The sequence below is a fragment of the Acomys russatus genome, chromosome 30 (assembly GCF_903995435.1).
Source record: "Acomys russatus chromosome 30, mAcoRus1.1, whole genome shotgun sequence".
NCBI classification, from domain to species: domain Eukaryota; kingdom Metazoa; phylum Chordata; class Mammalia; order Rodentia; family Muridae; genus Acomys; species Acomys russatus.
This window is the reverse complement of record NC_067166.1, coordinates 12,127,286-12,147,039: the sequence shown is the minus strand read 5'-3', so window position 1 is coordinate 12,147,039 and position 19,754 is coordinate 12,127,286. Positions and strand designations below refer to the sequence as shown.

At 38.3% G+C, this 19,754-nt stretch overlaps 1 protein-coding gene across 1 annotated transcript in view; it reads right to left on the bottom strand.

The window, feature by feature from the left end:
• Window positions 1-19,754, bottom strand: part of Ipo11 (importin 11) — a 148,240-nt gene that overhangs the window by 87,369 nt on the left and 41,117 nt on the right. The window contains exons 11-19 of the mRNA XM_051172607.1: window positions 19,549-19,701; window positions 17,361-17,404; window positions 14,654-14,744; window positions 10,402-10,449; window positions 9,613-9,718; window positions 6,540-6,666; window positions 5,679-5,712; window positions 4,817-4,857; window positions 4,118-4,234 (exon numbers count right to left, since the gene is read on the bottom strand). Of these exons, the coding sequence (XP_051028564.1) occupies window positions 4,118-4,234; window positions 4,817-4,857; window positions 5,679-5,712; window positions 6,540-6,666; window positions 9,613-9,718; window positions 10,402-10,449; window positions 14,654-14,744; window positions 17,361-17,404; window positions 19,549-19,701 (761 nt within the window). The remainder of the gene's footprint in view (window positions 1-4,117; window positions 4,235-4,816; window positions 4,858-5,678; window positions 5,713-6,539; window positions 6,667-9,612; window positions 9,719-10,401; window positions 10,450-14,653; window positions 14,745-17,360; window positions 17,405-19,548; window positions 19,702-19,754) is intronic.

The following is a 19,754-nucleotide window of genomic DNA, read 5'->3' as shown; positions in this document are numbered from 1 at the left end:
AAGAGCACATGGAATAAAACACTGGTAGATGATGAAATTAACATGGATGTTGATATATACTTGCAGGTTTTCTGAACGCTTCAGATTTTTCAGTGAAATGACATTAAGAAGAAAACCCTATACATAATTCTAAAAATGATTATGTAAATTTTGAAGCAGGCCAATTACAATAACTTGTACAGCATTTTAAAAACAGATCTAATAATGTATTCAAATCATCCTGTAAAGGAAGTCAAAGACACAGTAAGGTACCACCTAATACTTGTCAGCATGATTATTTTTATGTCAGTGAGTGGTAAGTGAAACTGGAAACCTTCAATGATATTCACAGGTGAAAACTGGTATGTCCATTAATGAAAAACAGATTAAAGGTTCCTCAAACATTCAGAACTGGAAGCACCAAATAATTCAGTGACTTTATTTTGAGGTATTTATCAAAACAATTGATGTCTAGATCATCAAAAGCTTATTAGTACATTGGCAGCCAATTTAAATATATATATATATTTATATATTCATATACACATGCACACATACATACATGATAATAGCATGCACAGTACATTGTATCTATGAATCCTTGTATCCAACTAACCTGGGGGATGCACTATAGTTATTACAGTACTAACAGAGTGGTGTGGCAACTGTTTATATCATCTCAATATGACTTAAAGTGCATGAGAGAATGTGAAGCCATCTTGTACAAGTAACTGGACTCCACGGGCTTTGATTCCTGCAGGATACACAGGAATGACTAAACAGACTACTCAGCCTTTAAAAGTAAAGGAAGAAATCTGTACTATTTGGCAATCTAGATGAACTTTAAAGGTTTGCTTAATGAGATCAGTCATAGGAAAAAAAAAACACTGAATGATTCCACTTCTATAAAGTATCTACAATAGGCAAATTAATTGACTGACAGAGAAGAATGGTGACTACCAGGGGGCTGAGAAAGGAAACTGGGCATTTACTAATTAATCAACTGGCATGAAGTTGAAGTTCAAGGCTATGCATCTTGGTACGTACTATCACATGAATTATCAGTAATATGCACCGTAGGATGCATTAAAGGATCCACCTCATGATAAGTGTACTTTCAGGACATCTGGGAGGGGAAGAGAGGAGTCTGACCACTAGTGTCAAATAAAAAGAGATCTTCATTTACAGTGCAAACATATTCTGAAACCATGGGCATAAAATAATGCAGTATGTAACGAATGCTTTATCAAGGCCTTGCCTTCAGGAGATTTAATAACTGTTATAAATCCTAAATGACAGTTCATCCTTTAGATAAAATTTCAACAATATATTTCAGAGAAGCCCTTCAATTTTCTTCTTCAGAAATGTGGAAACTTAAAGACTGCCTGTCATAAAACTTGATAGCATGTTTATTTTAACTACAAATTTGTCCGACCTCAGGACTGAAATAATTTAATCGTGCCTTTCTAAAATATTTTTTACGGGCCTAGAGAGATGCCTCAGCAATTTAGAACACTGGACACTCTTCCAGAGCACCTGGTTGGATGCTCAGGACTCACACGAGGGCTCATACCACCTGTAACTGCAGTCCCAGGGGGTCTGGTACCCTTTTTTGTTCTCCTCAAGTACCAGGCATGTACATGGTGAACAGAAATACATGCAAAACATCCATACAAATATAAATAAATAAATGAAATATGGGAAAGTGGGTTTTTTCAAAAATAAAAACCAATATTCAAATAATTGTACTCTAAATAATGGTACAAAGATAATGATAATGACTCCACTAAAATATCATAATCAGACAAATTCTAATTCAGCCAGTGAAAGACAGTTTGAAGGGTATGCATGTCATGGATGTAAATAATAAACTTGTTCAAAGGTTAGAAAAAGCTAAAGAATAAAATAACTGATTTTTTAAACCATTTCTTATCTTGGTATTAGTTTTAAAAATAGGACTGTATAGTGGATACTTGGAGCTCTCTGTTACTGATGATATTACCACCTATGCTTTTTGAGCGAAAGACAAATGTAAGTAGAAATGCAATGGCATTTTGAAGAGACTCATGTAAAAGAATTCATTTGTACAAGAAAAAAAAAAAGCTTTAAGAAATTTTCCCTAGCCAGATTTATATGAGTAGACAAGTCTTGCTTTTATAATCAACTTTTAACAAATAATATATTGCAAATGTACAGTATAGTACTCTAAAGAATATTAAACCCTTATAGTAAATTTATATCATGAAATCCTGTAAACTGGCTGAGGTCAAAACTGTAATTCCCGCAAATGTACAGTATAGTACTCTAAAGAATATTAAACCCTTATAGTAAATTTATATCATGAAATCCTGTAAACTGGCTGAGGTGAAAACTGTAATTCCCAGGGGCTGGAGAGATGGCTCAGAGGTTAAAGGCACTAACTACTCTTTCAGAGGTCCTGAGTTCAATTCCCAACAACCACATAGTGGCTCACAACCATCTATAATGAGATCTGATGCCCTCTTCTGGCCTGCAGGTGTACATGTAGGCAGAGCACTATATACATAATAAATAAATAATTTTTTTAAAAAAAAGCAACAACCGTAATTCCCACTTTGTACATGACAAAAGATTAAAGACCTTACAAGGTGAACAGTAGTGCCAAGATCTCCTCAAAATATGTAGTGATTCAAACCTGCCATTGCAGTTACACAATGTTTAACATGAGCGCTAGCACTGCCATCAAAACATAGCGAGCTTCGATCTGGGTACAGTGGCACACACCTGCTATCCCAATCATCGGGAGGAGGAAGCAGGAAGGTCAGGCATTCACAGTTATCCTTGGCCACCAAGAGTCTCTGCCTCAGAAATCTACAACCAAGTATAAACTTCTGACCAGTTACTTATTTTAAGTCTCATGTAGAGCACTTGGCACAAAAGTGGTACATGGCCATCATTCAATTAGCAGCTTTTCTCATCAATAGCTCTGGAATTAATAAGGAATTCCAAGGTGTCTGAATTCACTAAAAAGTAGATCCAAGAGTGGACTCGGTCTGTGAGCTGCAAAATGCCATCTTTTCTAGAAATATTTCTCTGCTTTCCAAATATAAATAAAGCAGTGAACTAGGATATAAAAAGCCAGAGAATAATTATACCGTTGTTTCTTAGATGATTCATTTTTCAAAAAGAGCAAAGTAGGGGAAACAAGGAGGGCTAAATAATTTAATTTTTAAGAACTTTGAACATCATTTTTATACTTAACCATGGATATGATATGAGCAAAAATATCACACACACACACACACACACACACACACACACACACACACACACACGTTTGTTTTGTTTTCAAGTTAAAATAGGGTCAGAAAGATGGCTCAGCTGTTAAAAGCACTTGCCAAGCTAGCCTGAACTGAAACAGATGACCAGATAACATGCACAATGCTGAATGCCATGGTGAGCATCTGCAATCCCAGCAGTCCTTTAGTCAAGCGGGAGGCTGACGTGAGAAGTGGCTAGAGGCAATGGCAGACTGGTGGCACCAACAGAGACCCTGCCTCTGCAGAGGTGCAAGAAGAGAACCCACCCCCAGAGCTGTCCGCTCACCTCCCGTGGCATGCGCGTGCACACACATGCACACTAAAGTTTCAAAGCAATAGATGGACATGTTTAGAAAAGTATAAAGTAAAAAATAACAAAATTCTTAAGACAACTTATATTTGCTAAGATACATCTTGCTGAGATATTAAACACCAAATTTTACTGAGCACAGACTAGATCTTTAAGAGTTGAAAATCTTTACTTTCTAAATACCTCCACACCACAGATATAATTTTAATATTTTATGTTTAAATATTCTTAAGTCTTTCACTTTTGGTCTTTGGAGGCAGGGTCATGTTATCCCTTGAACTTGCAATCATCCTCCTGCCTCAGCCACCCAGTCATTGGTTACAAGCATGCGTCAACACAACGGGATCTTCTCAGTCAGTTTTAATAAATCCAAATATAAATGTCAATTCTAAAACCCATAAATGAAATGGTAGCCTATGTTATCAGTATTTAAGAATACTTTCTCTTTTCCACAATACAGATGAAACAAAGATATTAAATGCTTTACGTATTCTCATCTGACACCTATTTTCATGTTTCACAAAGTTACCTGTACATTGACTCTTTCAATCACACAGGAAAGGACGTGCAAAACGTGCATCTTTGTATCACACTCTGTAACTTGCTGCAGTAACTGAAAGAGCAGTGTGAACATGGTTTCCAAATACTGCAAGAAGAAAGAACAGAGGTTCTGAAATATAGACGTCTCTGTATATAAACACAAACCATGTCAAAGCAATGAAAGACAAAAGCTTAGCAATACTTAAAACAAGCTGTGAGCATGTAAGACACTGGTTTTTCTTTATTACTGCTAAATGTGTACACATTAGAATCTTAATTATCCACAAACTGAAATGTTTAAAAGAATGGTCTAAACTATGCTTTTGTCAACTTAGCTGCTCAGTGTGCCCTGTAACTACACTTCCATGAAAACCTGTTGAAGATAACAATACAAAAAGGCTAGGAATTACAACAAAAAGATTATTAAGTGCTGTCTCAGCAGGCCATCAGACTGACGCAGTCCTTGTTAGATGCTGCATGGAGATACAAAATTCTGGAGACAGACACCTGTTATTCTAGTACAAGAAACCACAAGCATGCCACAGGCACACTCACACACACATATACACAAGATAAAGGTATATTTTTAAATTTAAAAAAACAGATAAATTACAGCTATAAAGCAATGTATGTACTCTAAAGACCTAATTACAAATTATTACAAAAACCTAGATACCAATATTCTTACCGGTAAAAATTGATCTGTCCTAAATTCAAAATCATCAACAGGTAAAAAGCAGTTAAGGACTACTGAAAATGCATGAAACTTATCAAGATAAAAATACATCTACAGTAAGTTATTGGAATAGTAAATATGTTTATAATACATAAATTTTCTAGAAAATACATTTTAACTATCCTAAAAATTAATTTCACAAAATAAAATGCTAAACTCAAGGCTCAGCATGGCAGTGCAGATCTATAGTCCCAATACTGGGAGGCAGAGGCAAGAGGGCCAGAAATTGAAAGGTCTTCTCAGCCCTGTGGTTCCAGGCCAAGCGAGGCGACATGACACTTTGATTTAAACCAAAAGCAAAAAAGTTGAGCTTCTTTACATTAACTCTTTTTAAATGGTTTTTTTTTTTTTCAAGCTTTGTTTGTTTTTCAAAACAGTGTTTTCTCTGTTACACAGAGCTCTGGCTGTCCTGGACTCTTTTTGTGGACCAGGCTGGTCTCAAACTCACAGAGTTCTGCCTGACTCTGCCTCTGAGTGCTGGGATTAAAGATGTGTGCCCACACCCAGTGCTTTATTATCTTTTAACTAAAACTACTGTAGAGTTAGAGAGGTGAGCCCGTGGTTAAGAGCACTGGCTAGTCTCCCACATCTGGGTTGGATTCCCAGCTCCCATGGAACAGCTCACAATCATACCTAACTCAGCCCCGGGGTTCTGATGCTTTCTTCTAGCCTCCTCAGGTAATCAGGTGCACATGTGGCACAAACTTGTAGGCCAAACACCCATATACATAAAATAACAATAAATTGAAATTTTTTTAAAAAACTACTGCAAAAAGCTTGAAAGTAAAAGAAAAAAAATTTTTTTGAAGGATATTTAACTTCAGAGTTGTTGCTGTTTCAATTCGGACCTAAAAAATAAAAAAATAAAAAAATAAAATCAAAATACAATATAAGTTTTTAGTCATCATTAGACCTACTGAACATCACTAGTCCTTAATGACAAGCTATTCCAAACCATTTTCTCTCTTGGTTTTGTGTATATAAAGTCATGGGGAGTATACCACATGTTATAAACCTTTAGTTTATAAGAAGTGACAAAAATATCGTTATTCCTGACCTCTCTAGCTTTTCTGTAATTGCTTAAGAAGCCCTTACGATAGTGGGTATTTCCAGGAATAAAAATAATTTGCCTTTAGGTACATGGAGAGCACTGGAGTGAAAGGAAGCAGCCTGCAGGAGACCCCAGGGAAGAACTAGCGAAGCACAGGACAGCACGGGTGTGGCAGGAGGAGGGTGGAGAAAGAAAGGCGAGGAGGGCTTCAAGTGCGCACTTTAATCTAAGCCCAACAGAGCAAAGCTTCTGAGGTTTTCTAAATCCCAGATCAGCTGCAGACTCTGGGATACATATTTCATTGTACAGCACACATGTCATCTAGGTATGCATAAGAAAAACATCTTCTTATTCTGACTTTGTCAGCCAAGCTGGCACCAGTTAATATACTCTTACTTCCCAAACTAAGGAACATGACTAAATTCTACCTTCTAGTCTTTAAAATAGAATCTAAAACATTTATTTTCTGGCTAAGAACACAATCCCTTCCTGAGAGCTAAACTTTTCCTATACCTGTAACTGTAACTGGCATACTCTCTAGAGCCATTTTCAAGAAAGAACGAACTCTGAACACTTTAGAGGAGGTCTGAGGGCTAGAGGTGCTGACTCGGCAGGCTGACATACCACTAAATCCTGATCTTGAAGCAAGTTACAGATTGCTTCATACAGCATGGGTCTCAAGTCAGACTTGAATTTCACAGAAATCCACTGACCAATGAGCCAAATCACCCTGCGTCGCAAAGGCTTATACCTACACAGAGGGGGAAAAAAATTAGTAAGTTAAACTGTTCAGTATTTCAAGAGGTCTACTTCAATTAGAATAATTTCCATTTAAATCTAAAATGTAGTAACAAATATAGTTTGCATTTACATTTTAAAATATCCACCTCTACGTTTCAGCACAGAAGAAACAACAGAGCCCTGATCTAAGTAAACAAAAGTTCTTAGGTATATATATGGTGTTCTCTGAGTCTTGCGTTACTGAACTCTAACCGTCAGCATCCCAGCACCTAGCAAACTGAAACAGTGAGTGAAAAGACTGCTGCGTGCAGAGACTACACCCTGGGTCAAAACACAAGGGTCAAGATCTGTGGTGACGCGCTTGTCTCACAGGAGGAAGATCCAAGGTTTGATTCACAGTGTCACACACAAGAGCAACCTGCAGCGCAGACAGGTATATAAACAGACTCCTCTTCCTCGGACAGCCACAAACAGGGCGAATGCCATAAGCCCTGCAGCTGACAGGTCTCTACATCAAAATTACAATAATAACCTCCTATATTCAATGTTTCTATTTCCATCTGTTAATCTCCTAAGTATTATTTTCAGATCACTATTTATCTAAGTAATATTTGCATATGCTTCCTGATTCCAGCTAAATGGTTTTGAATGAGGTATGTAATTCCTAAATGTGACTCGGAACAAACTTGGTGACATTCTCATAAAAATTGCAAAGCATTAACAGTAACAAATACATAATTTATTTCACTGATACTGTTTTTATTAAAATGAAGTTTCCCAAGATTTTTCTTAGGCAAAAAGAAAAACCACAAGTTCAAAAAAATTTCTGTCCTAGAATTCCATTTAAAAAAAACCTTCTTGGCATAAACTTTGTATTTATTTCTGGGTATAAATGGAACAAGCTGATGAGTAAGCAGATATTTTGGAAAGTCACAATCCTAAAAGATGGTTGAGCAAACAGAAAACGATGCTCACTAAAGTTTCCAAAGATATACATATTCCTTGGCCTCAAAATGCATAGCCCAGCAAAATAATTAACAAATAGTAAACGGCACACAGACTTAGGAAAGCTTTAAGATAAATCTCACTTAAATGTGAAATGGAGAAATGCCTTTTTAAGGGACAGGAGCTGTTAGAACAGTCCCAGAAGCAAAAATTCTTTCATGCGGGTAGTATGAAAGAAAGAAACCGTCAGCTTTTAGACCAAACCTCAGAGATTCCCATGGTCCACTGTAAATAAGGAAAATAAAACTCAGAAGCGGCACTCAGGCCTCGAAGGACAGTTGCTGGGCTGGCCGCAGCATCTCAGGCTGTTAAAGCACTGCCTATGTGTGACACTCTCTAGACCAGGAACCTACCAAGTCAGCCCAACAAATGTACATTAAACTTTGAGAAACATTCATCTAGATCAGCAACCTTACAGAAAACATGAAGCACACCAAATACTTTTTAAAAATTTAGTGTCAATGTCTTAAAAAAGATTGATATTTTAATAACATTTTGACATCCAAACATACTCAAAATATGGTGTCAGCATGTCCTCAGAGCACACTGTACACAGCTCACACTTTAAATTAGATGAATGACACTCATTCCCTCAGGAGCATGAAGCACATTTCAGTGTCCTCCACGAGACAGGGAGGGCTGCAGATTAAATGGGCCTAGTGGCTTACCAGTCATGGGATCTCACATTTGTCTCCCTAGTGAGTGCATTTTCACTCCTTCAAAGGCTCCTTAGCTCTCGGTGGGCACTGTCAGAGGCTATTTCTTACACCCTCCACAGAGCATTAAAAAAAAAATTCTAAGTGTTAAAAACATTTGGTAATTGAATCAATGACTGAGTTGGGAAGCCACAAATAACTGCTTCACTGGTCAAAGCCTTTAGCTGTACTGGTGTGTCTGTGGGGACAGGATAGAATCTGGTTTCACTGTGCTCCCCTGAATGCCTCAACTTCAACATGTTGTTTTGTTGGCCTCAGAGTCACTATGTAATGCAAGCTGGCCTCAAACCTAAGGTCTTCCTGCCCTGCCTTTTTGAGTGCTAAGATCCAGATCTCTAATTCAATGACTCTAAATATTTATAAAATAATCTATATGAATGCTCTTCTATTCATTCAATAATGTAGTCAACAAATATTTACTACGCTATGGCCACATACTGTCCTGACTAGAAGACACTACATACACAGAAGTCAACTGCATCCTTTATATATACCCAAAAACAAAGCCTCGCATTTATTTTCTCTTTAGGGGTTTTAACTGTGCCTGTGGGTTCCCTGGAGTTGGAGTTACGGGCCTTTGTAAGCCGCTCAGATGTGTGACCCAGGAACTGTGGGTCCTCCGCAAGTGCTTTTAACCGCAGCCTTATTTCCAACTCTCTAGTCTCTAATTTTTAAGAAATGGTTTATAAAAACCATAAAAGACCTTCTCCTTTTACATTTGACCCACTACAGATTTAAACACATAATATCAAGAAGGAAAGAATTGTGCAAAAGTGCTCCTAACTGCCCCCTGGAGCTGGTGAATGCTGAACAAGGCACACCAGTGGGAGCGCTCAAACCCTGCATGGCCGGGTGTCTCCACCTCCTCCTCTATCTACTCTGGATGAAGGCCACTGGCTGGGCTGCCTGCGGCATCAGAGCTACTCATTCCCAGCAGTCCTACTCTGTGCCCCACTTCTTACACGGACTCCCAGAACGCTGCCTTCCTCTCTACATATGGTTCTACTGCATTGCACCAACAAACTATTACAAACCACATCAAATACTTCTTTCAGGATTTATACTTAAGATAAAGTAACATAAAAGATAACTCTTTTGCTTATCTTTCAGTTATAATATTTATAAGTCATATTCTTTTCCATGCTAAATATAGCCAAACATCATACTAAGTTGCTCATTTTCCTTCAAAATTAAGAAAGTAAAGTAGGTATGTAAAACACAAAATTTTTACTTGCCTATTATGAGAAACTTGTAATTCTGGAAGAAGTTGGGTTTTAAACCACTGATCAAAATCAACACTGTCAAACAGCTCAAAAGCAGCTAATCCCACAGCATTATACACTGAGAAGAAAAAGGAAATTAAAGATTTTAGATAATTGCCTTTACATAAAAATCTGAACCTACTTTGAAACATAAAATATATCCAAGAAAAATACAATACTAACACAGAGATTACTAAAAATACCATACAGACACTAATTAAATTATTTTATGCCAGGTTTGTCCTAAGCACTCTTTAGTATTTTCAAACGAAAAACTAAATCCAGTTTAACACAAGTCAAATTTCAAATATTATAAAACAGTATCTGATCTAAATGGAAGCCGTGTTTTATGATGTGGCCCCAATCTACTTTTCTCTAGTTCACTCTAGTTCATCTTGCACAAGAGTTCCTTAGCTGTGTGACTTTAAACTACCTACACTTGCTCATCCTGCTTCCTAAATACTGCTGCCCTCTGGAAGCCCACTCTGGCACCCTCACCTTGTAGTTGGCTCCTACTCATCCTTGCATTCTGAGGTTCTTTAAAGGGAAAGTTTCCCTATTCGTAACTCCCTTGTGTTTAACACCTGCTTTAGCATTAACCATTTCATACAGTGGTAAAATTAACTGTTTATCTCCCTTAACTGATAATTCTTAATTTTAGCTAGTTTTATATCCCAATTCTCAAGAGCACAAAATCTACCACAAAACAGATCCTCTATGTATTGGGTAAGTGACATTTCTAATCATTTAAGTCCAACATACCAGCATCTTTAATTAACAGTGCATTCATGTCTTCTACATTGGTTGGACCTAGGAAAAGAAAAAGGAAGAAGGAAGAAGGAAGAAGAAAGGAGAAGAAGGAGAAGGAGGAGGAAGAGGAGGAGAAGGAGAAGAAGAAGAAAAAAATAAAAATACTAATTTAAGTTTTTAAAATTAATTATAACATAAAAACTATATATGAACATGTAAGTTTGATACATCCATAAATGTGTAACATTTAAATCAAGTTAGACATAACATTGAAAACCTAAGTTTCTGAAACGTAAATGCTATTGTCCAATAGTTACCTTACTGCACAACAGCACTCAAGCGCTCGCCAGCTTACCCCATCTCCGCTCCCACTCGACACAGCCTTCTCTCCAGCCTCTGAAAGCACCATTCTCCTCTCTCACTTCTGAGATCCACAGTTTTATTTTATTTCATTTGAGTAAAACCACATAGTGCTTATCTTTTGGTGCAAAACTTACTTTTAAAAGTGCTGTTTTTAACTTTTGTTTTAAATATATGATTTATGTAAGTTTATGAGGCATAAAAAGAGATTATGGGGCTGGAGAGAGATGGCTCCGCAATTAAGAGCACTGGCTAGTCTTCTGGGGTCCCCAGCAACCACATGGTGGCTCACAACCATCTATAATGCCATTGGATGCCCTCTTCTGGCCTGCAGGTGTATATGCAGGCAGAGCACTGTATACATAAAAAAATAAGTATATCTTATTTTAAAAAAAGAGATTATAATTCATACAAATAATATATAGTAATTAAATCAAGCTAGTTAATAGACCCATCACCTCAAATACTTATGGGTTTTTTTTTTTTTAGCTATTTCAAGGTAAAATAATAGCTAATAATGTCCTCTTAGCTAGTTCAAGATTTAGAACGTTGCTGACTAATTTTTTTACACCATTTATAAAAGAATCTTAAATTATACCACCTGATGCTCTGTACTCTCTGACCAGCATCTCAATTCTCCACCCAACCTTTCTCAACACTATTATCCTTCTGACTTTTAGGAGGTTGGTCATATTACATTCATATGTAGGTAAAAACATGGAACATCTTACTTAGCACAGTATTTTCAAATCCCATTCTATGGGCCATAAGTGAAAGATTCTATCTTTACTAATACTAATGCTATCCCACTGTATCTATATAGCGTGCTTTTTCATAGATTTATCTGTTGATAATCCCTTAATTTTATATTTAATCACAGCTTAATTTCTGAATTCAGTTAAGTGCAACACATCTTAGGATTTCATACACACATACAGAAAGGGAGATATGGTTCAGTGATAGAACACTTACCCAGGATGGGCAAAGCCTAGGAGATAATCCCCAGGATCACAAAACAACAATAACAAATTGAACACACTTGAAATTTCATGACAAGCAGAGATCAATCATATGGGAGTGGAGGGAGGGGGTAGGAGGAAGTGTGCAGACATGACCAGTCAAAAGGTGGTGGTGCAGGCCGGTATCCCTGGCACTCAGGGGGCAGAAGCAGGGCAGACGGATTAAACAGCAAGGCTAGTCTGAGATATTAGTGAAACTGTTATGAGCGGGGCAAGGGGGGGAGAGCTGGGTATGATGGCATATACCTGAAGGACACCATAGTTTTAAAACATAATTGTCCTATGTATCTCCAGAAGAAAAAAACCTAGCATGTTTTTCAAAGTACCCTATTACTGGTAAATATGAACTGTTAATGTACCAATAGCCAGAGTAAGTACAACCCAAACCAAGCAAACTGATCTAGAAGCAGAAAGAAATCTCAATTGGGAAGTCATTGAAGAACTTAACAGCAGATAGCAACCAATGAGAATATAAACCGTAGTCCGTTGTCTTAGGATTTCTATAACTGTGATACAACTCCACGACCAAACATAACTTGGGGAACTACAGTTTATTTCACCTTACAACTCTCAGGTCACACTCCTTCACTGAGGGAAGTCAGTGCAGGAAATCAAAGCAGCAACCTGGAGGCAGGAACTGAAGCAGAGACCACTGAGGACTGCTGCTCACTGACTGGCTCCTCGTGGATTGCTTAGCCTGCTAACTTATGGCAGGCAGGAACACCAGCACAGGAGTGGAAACGCCCACTGTGAGCTGGGCCCTCCCACAGCCATTATCAAGCAAGAAACTACCGCAGGCTTGGCCATAGGTCTGCATTCTCTCTACTGAGGGGCCCTCTTTCTAAATGGCTCTAGTTTGTATCAAGTAGATAGAAAACCAGCCAACATATCTGTCTTTTGCTATAGTGATTTAAAAACTAAGCTGAGGATATACTGAGAATTGTGCAAAACGACAAAATTTAGGTATATAAGCGTTATCAACTTTAGCAATCTGTAACTGCCCAGAAAGAAATTCAACTGTATATTGTAAGTAAATCACCTGAAAATCAGCAAAGCTCAAATGACCTTTAAAGATTACTACAGTTGGACATCTTATTTTCCCCTTGGCTATAACAGGATTCAGAGAGAACAAGAAAAGTTAAGAATCTCCTCAGCAGGGCATGGTGGCGCATGCCTTTAACCCCAGCCAGAGGCAGGTGAATCTCTGAGTTCAAGGCCAGGCTGGTCTACAAAGCGAGTCCAGGACCATCAGGGCTGTTACACAGAGAAACCCTGTCTCAACAACAACAAAAAGGATCTCTTCTCTCCAGTCAATCCTAAGGCTCTGGTTTCCTTACATCTCCACCCACTCAAGTCTTACCCCAACTGGCTGGGTAATCTATTCACTGCATGGCCTTCTGCCTTCTAAGCATTAGCTGCTTCCACCCACATGCTCTTCTCTGGCTGTGATCCCATACCCCTGCATCCTTCCAGGGAAAGGTCCTGCCCGCTCTGTATGAGGGGCCTTTCACCTCAGCCTGTCCTAGAAGCTCTTTTCTCTCTGAAGGCTTTTTCCCCCTAAAGGAACTCCCAAAGTGCACACTGATCTCAACCACTATCTATGAGTAATGATTTTCCTGTCATTGAGACTTAAAAGTTTAGGAAGGCTTTTGATCACTTTCCTGTTCCCAGTACATTCAGGCAGTTGTTCAAGGCAATCCATCAGCAAGCAATAATGAAACACATGAGACACTGAGGTGAAGAACAAATAAAGCCACCGTGACCAGTGTATCCTGAAACTAACAGTCTAAACAAAATACTTAGCCATTACCTACTGTGTATAAAGTACAATGATCAAATATCTAAAATTTGCTTTGTCATCGTTTTTTAAATTTATTTTTATTTTATGTGCATTGGTGTTTTCCTGCATGTATGTCTGTGTGAAGGTATCAGATCTTGGAGTTACAGACAGTTGTAAGCTGCCATGTAGGCGCTGGGAACTGAACCTGGGTCCTCTGGAAGAACAGTCAGTGCTCTTAACCACTGGGCCATCTCTCCAGCCCCTTTGTCATCTTCTTTTAAATCTATCTCCACTCTATATTACTGTTATAACTATAAAGCTAACTAGTTATTTGAACCTTTTTAACTACTTTCTACAACATACTCTAGAAAAAGTTTCCCCAAGTACTACATCTGTCATTTGCATACAAAAGTAAAAATAACAGTATTCAAAACTGTAATTCAAGGCTGACTTACAATGTCACCTTTGATGGGAACACCACTGTAGACATAAGGTTACTGTGTAATTCAAATGCTGATTTCTGTACACCCCGCCCCCCTCCCCATAATCCAGCTATTATCCTTGTTCTGAGAATCTCCTGCCTTGATGTTGTGTAAACACTGCTCCCCCCACTTGTCCTTTGATATGCCAATAAAAAAGCTTATATCCAATCATTGAGCAGTGAAGAGAATAGGGCTGGACTTCTTGCCAGCCATGGGAGGGGCTAGAGGAGGAGGAGAGGATTCATGCGTGGGAGAGGTCCAAGAGAGACATCGGGAAGGAGCTGAAACAGGAAAAACTACAAAGTGCAAGTATCTCTGGGATGTACACTGGGAGGAAATCAGATTAGCTTAGAGGGTTAAGAATAGAGTAGTATCTGCTCAGTTATTGTGCTCTGATGCTTATTAATATAATATAATAGTCTCAATTATTTGTGTGACAGCCAGGTTAAAAGTGAAACTGAGAAACAAACACAGTTGCATAAAAATAATGTTAATAAAACACATTCAATCTCTCTCAAATTCATACTCAGTGTATGACCAGGAAATAGGGTGGCGAGTACAGTTGGCAGTTAGTCTACTTAACTGAACATTAAACGACAAAACTATTACAAACTACAACTTACCTTGAAGAGTTTGCATCATTTCTAGAAGTACAGGAGTAAGAGTTTGATTATATTCGTGGAATATATCTATAAATAATACTTCAGTGCAAGGCTAGAGGGAGAGAAAGAAGAAATTTTTAGTAAGAAAAAAGGCGTTTTATTGGCTGTTGCAATAAAGCAAAAGGATACTCATTCATCAGATTCTAAAACAAGTATTTCCATGTTAGTTTCTTAAAAGAGCAACACTACTAGGGCTGGGGCTCAGTACTCAAGCAGATGCCTACAATGATATACATGAAGTCCTGGACCCAATTGAAAAACAATAGCATAAAGAAATTAATTCCTAACAAAAGAATTCATAACAAAAATATCTTTTATTGTTTCAATCATTTGGTCTTATATATTCAAAGCATCTTTAATTCATTATACTTAAAAAAAACTGTCCTGTAGCCAAGCTCACTTATATGTAAGTAAAATGACAGAGTAAACAATGTGGTCTACAGAATGAGTTCCACTTAATAAAATATTTTCATAAATATGATCATCTACTGCAGTTCATAAATTCAACTCACCATGGAAAATAGCATTAAGAAACAAAAACAGTAACAAAACTATTAAGCTACATAAAGAATGTATTATTTGGATTTTCTTTAAGATTTATTTATTCTTATTTTATGTGTCTATGTTTTACCTACATGTATGTAAGTGAACCACATATCTGGTACCCATGGAGGTAAAAGGCATTGGATCCCCTAGAACTGGAGTTAAGAATGGTTTGGAGTCCTCATGTAGGTATTGGGAACTGAATCCAGGTCTTCTCCAAGAGCAAGTGCTCCTAACCACTGAGCCACCTCTCCAGCCTTATCTGGATTCTTACAAGTATTGAGGCATGAGCTACAGAGACAGCTCAGTGATTATGAGCACTTGTTGCTCTTGCAGAAGACACAAGTTCAACTCCCAGCATCCACAAGTTCACTCACAACCAACCATAACTCCAGATCCTGGGGACTCAATAGCTATAAAACTACTGGACACCAAGCACACACATATTTTACATATGTAAACACAGGCAAAATACTCATGTACATAAAATAATCTTTAAAATATAAATAAAAAGAGTAAATAAACTGCTTACTAAATAAAGCAGTAAATAAATAAACAACAAAACAACAAGAAAAGAGCACTGATTCCTAGCATGCAGATAACAATGCTCTGTGACGCCAGTTCCAGAGCATCCAGCACCACTTTCTGGTCTCCTTGGGTATATGGCACACATGGAGTACACAGAATACACGCAGGCAAAACGTACACTCGCATTTTCTTAAAGTTGTTTTAAAAGTCATCCATGCCAGGCAGCTCACAACTGACTATATCTCTAGCACCCTCTTTGGTCTCGTGGGCACTACAATGATGTGCACAAACATGCACACGTGCACGAGCGCACACACACACACACACACACACACACCCAAAATTTAAAATAAAAAATCATCATAGTTGGGAATGGTGGTGCACACCTTTTAATCCCAGCACTTGGGAGGCAGAGGCAAGCAGACAATCACTGTGAGATCAAGGCCAGCCTCATCTACAGAGCAAGTTCCAGGACAGGCAAGGCTACGTTTTGAAACACACACACACACACACACACACACACACACACACACACACACACACGTGAGTGAGTGAATAAATAAGTCTTGCTAAGCATGCCACCATTTGCAAGGCAGAGGTAGGAAGCTCTCTGAACAAAACCAGCCTAGTTTACATGGTGAGTTGCACACCAGCCAAGACTGCATAGTGAGACCTTGTCTCTAAATAAACAAAACAGAAACAAAAGCAAACAAACAAAAATGGCCATGTATGTGAGTAATGGCACATGTTTTTAATCCCAGTAGGTGGCAGAAACAGGCATACCTCTTCAAGTTCAAGGCTAGCTTGTTCTACACTGTGAAACCCATTCTTAACACTGCACCCTCCTCTAAACAACAGAAAACAAAAAAATGAGCATGTTGTGTTAAAAAAAAAAAAAAATTAACAAAGAACAGCTCAATAAGCTCATTTTACAAATATTCCAAAAAACTGTGTTTTTTACTTATCACTAAATGTGTTTTAAAAGCATCCTGCAACGGAAAACAATAGGCTGATCTCAGAATCATGCTCAGTGGTAAGAGTAATATAGCTTATTGCCATATTAGTGTATAAAACTGTGAACAATAAAAATAACTTTATTTTAAAAGTAAGATCAAGGTGAGTGGTTGTGGCACAGGCTTTTAATCCCAGCTCTCAGGAGGCAGAGGCAAGTGGATCTCTGTAAGCTTGAGGCCAGCCTGGTCTACAAAGTGAGTTCTAGAACAGCCAGGGCTACACAGAGAAACCCTGACTTAAAAAAGCAAACCGAACAAACAAACAAACAAACAAACAAAACTCCAGTAAGTATCAAAAAGAATGTTATCAAAAAGATATGTAAAGGGGCTCATTCTACTGCAGAAGGGCAGGTTTCATTTAAATAGTGTCTAGTTGTACAATGATAATTGTTTCTCAGATAAGTTAATTAACAAAAGAATAAGTCTACCAGACCCATCTTGATAAAAGGAAAAGTTCAGACTAAAATCCATAATTTAATTAACTTGCTGTAGATTGCTTTTGCAATTACAAGCAGTTACCGCTGTCTACCTCAACGTGTGGACTCCTAGGTGGCCTCCAGCGCTTGCCTTCCACTGATACTCACCCTCAAACTGTACTTCCAAGAGTCTCCTCCTGTTTCTTCCACTGCTGCAATTAAGAAGACAACAAATGACGCTCTGCAGAAATACCGAAGTGATGCTTCCAAAAGTGTAACATTTATGGGCCTTGTCTGAGACCTCACACTAGGTGCATGTCCTTGAGAGTAGATTACATAGACTCCTCCCTCTCGCTCCAATCACACTGTGTACTTTAAAATCTCCATGAAGTGCTCATTAAATTCTTTATGAGCACTCTTACTTTCCAGAGGAGAACATTATAAGTGGAAGAAAGCTCAAACATCCCGCCCTTCTCAGTTATATGACAATACACAATACAGTATTATAACAACCTGAGAATCATTTTAATGCCTGCAGTAATGATTCTCAAGTTAAATCTTGTCATACTTCGCATAACTTTTCTTTGTATATTTAAAGTTCAAGTAAAGTATTTTAGAACAAGAAACAAAAACAAACAAACAAAAAACACCTCCAGCAAAAAACAGCAAACAGACAGACAGACAGATAGACAAAGCCCTAAGGATTAATTGTTCAAAGTTTATTCCCACACTCTGAAACTATACACTAGGAAAAGATGATGCTCCATTTTCTAAATACCTTAAAGTAACTCCTAAATAATACAGAAAGGATAAATGTCCTCAAACGTAAAAGCCGTCTTACAATGCTGAGGCAGCATGTGTAACTATCTAAGGGTATCTAGCCAAAGTAGTAGAAAGCGGCTAAAATGGTCTATGTCTTAGTGCAGCCAAAGGGATTCACACAGAGGCACTGAAATGTGTATACACACAACAGCGTGGAGTCCAGGGTAGCTTGGTATCAGGCACTTTCTTTAATGACTGCCCACCTTGTACAGTGAAGCAGACCTCACCGGGCCCAGAGCTCACCATTTAGGCTAGGCTAGTTAGCAAGTTTGCCCCAGGGTCTCTGCATTCTGGACCCTGGCATTCCAGGTAGGCCACTATGCCCAAGTGGTTTCCACACGCGTTCGAAGGATCCCAGCTCCGGCCCCCACACTCCCAGTGGTAAACGCTTTACTCAGTGAGCCATCTCTGCAGCCCCACACAAATATTTTATTAGACACAGGTTTCTTTTCATTAACAAGGACCTGGGCAGACTTTTGCTACTCATATGTTGACTACAAAATTCAGACAAAATTGTTAAGGAATACACAGACAAAAGAAAATAGCAAGCAATTTAACAATTAAAAAAAAAAAAATCTCAGGAACATGCTAGATGGATCAGAGGGCAACAGTGCTTATCGCCAAGCTTGAGAACAGAGAGTTCCATCCCTGAGACCCAGAGTGTGAAAGAAAGAACCTACAATCGTGCAGGCACGTGTATACATACACACTAATAAATAAATGTAATTTAAAAATAGGCTTGTGGTGGAAGGCATGGTTGGTATTTGTGAGGCCCTGAGTTCAATCCAAAGCACCTATGTTTTCACTCAAAAATTAATATACAAATATACAGCCACAGACTAGAAATTGACCTGATAAGAGTTAAGTAGTTAAACTTACGTTTTCATTCTAAACTACATGAGGATAGTTCTTATTTTTTCTCTTTTTTGTTTTGTTTGGTTTGGTTTGGTTTTTGAGACAGGGTTTCTTAGTGTAGCCTTGACTGTGCTGGAACTCGCTTTGTAGGCTAGGCTGGCTTCAAAAGTAGAGATCCAACTGCCTCTGCCTCCCAAATGGCGGGACTAAAGGCATGTGTCACCCAGGTAAGCACAGCTAAAAATTTTAAAGGTCTCTGAACAAATTGAGAAATAGAAGGTAAGTTACTTGTTCAGAAGGATGAACGAGGGAAAGCCAAGTGTATAGCAGCACACACCCATCAACTCCAGCACTGAAGCTCCAAACTGAATTTTAAAAGTCAAATCACAGCTGGGGCCATAGTGATGCACGCGCTTGGGAACTGGGGCAGGTGAACAGCCAGAGCTACACAGTGACACCCTGTCTCAAAAGGAGAGACAGAGAGAAAGAGACAGGAAGGAGGAAGAGGAAGAGGTGGAGGAAGAGGTGGGGAAGAAGCCGGAGAAAGAGAAAAAAAAAAGTCAAGATCAGGTCAAAAATGCTATATTAAAACTACACTGTTTTGTCCCTATCACTCCCAACACATATTTGTTTATGAAAGAGAGACAAGGCATTTGAAAACTGAAAAACTAATTCTTACTAAAGCCTTCTGGATCTTCTTCCCACATGGCCAGTTCTTCTTCAGTTAATAAAAAATAATGGGAGACTAATCGTCGACATATCTCTGTCAGCGTGGGATACGTGAAGAATGCCATCTTGATTTTATGGGCTTCAAGTGTTTCAGGGCTGCTGTCTAGAAAAATAAAATGTCCAAGTTACGAGTACAGCCATTCTCTCTAAGCTGCA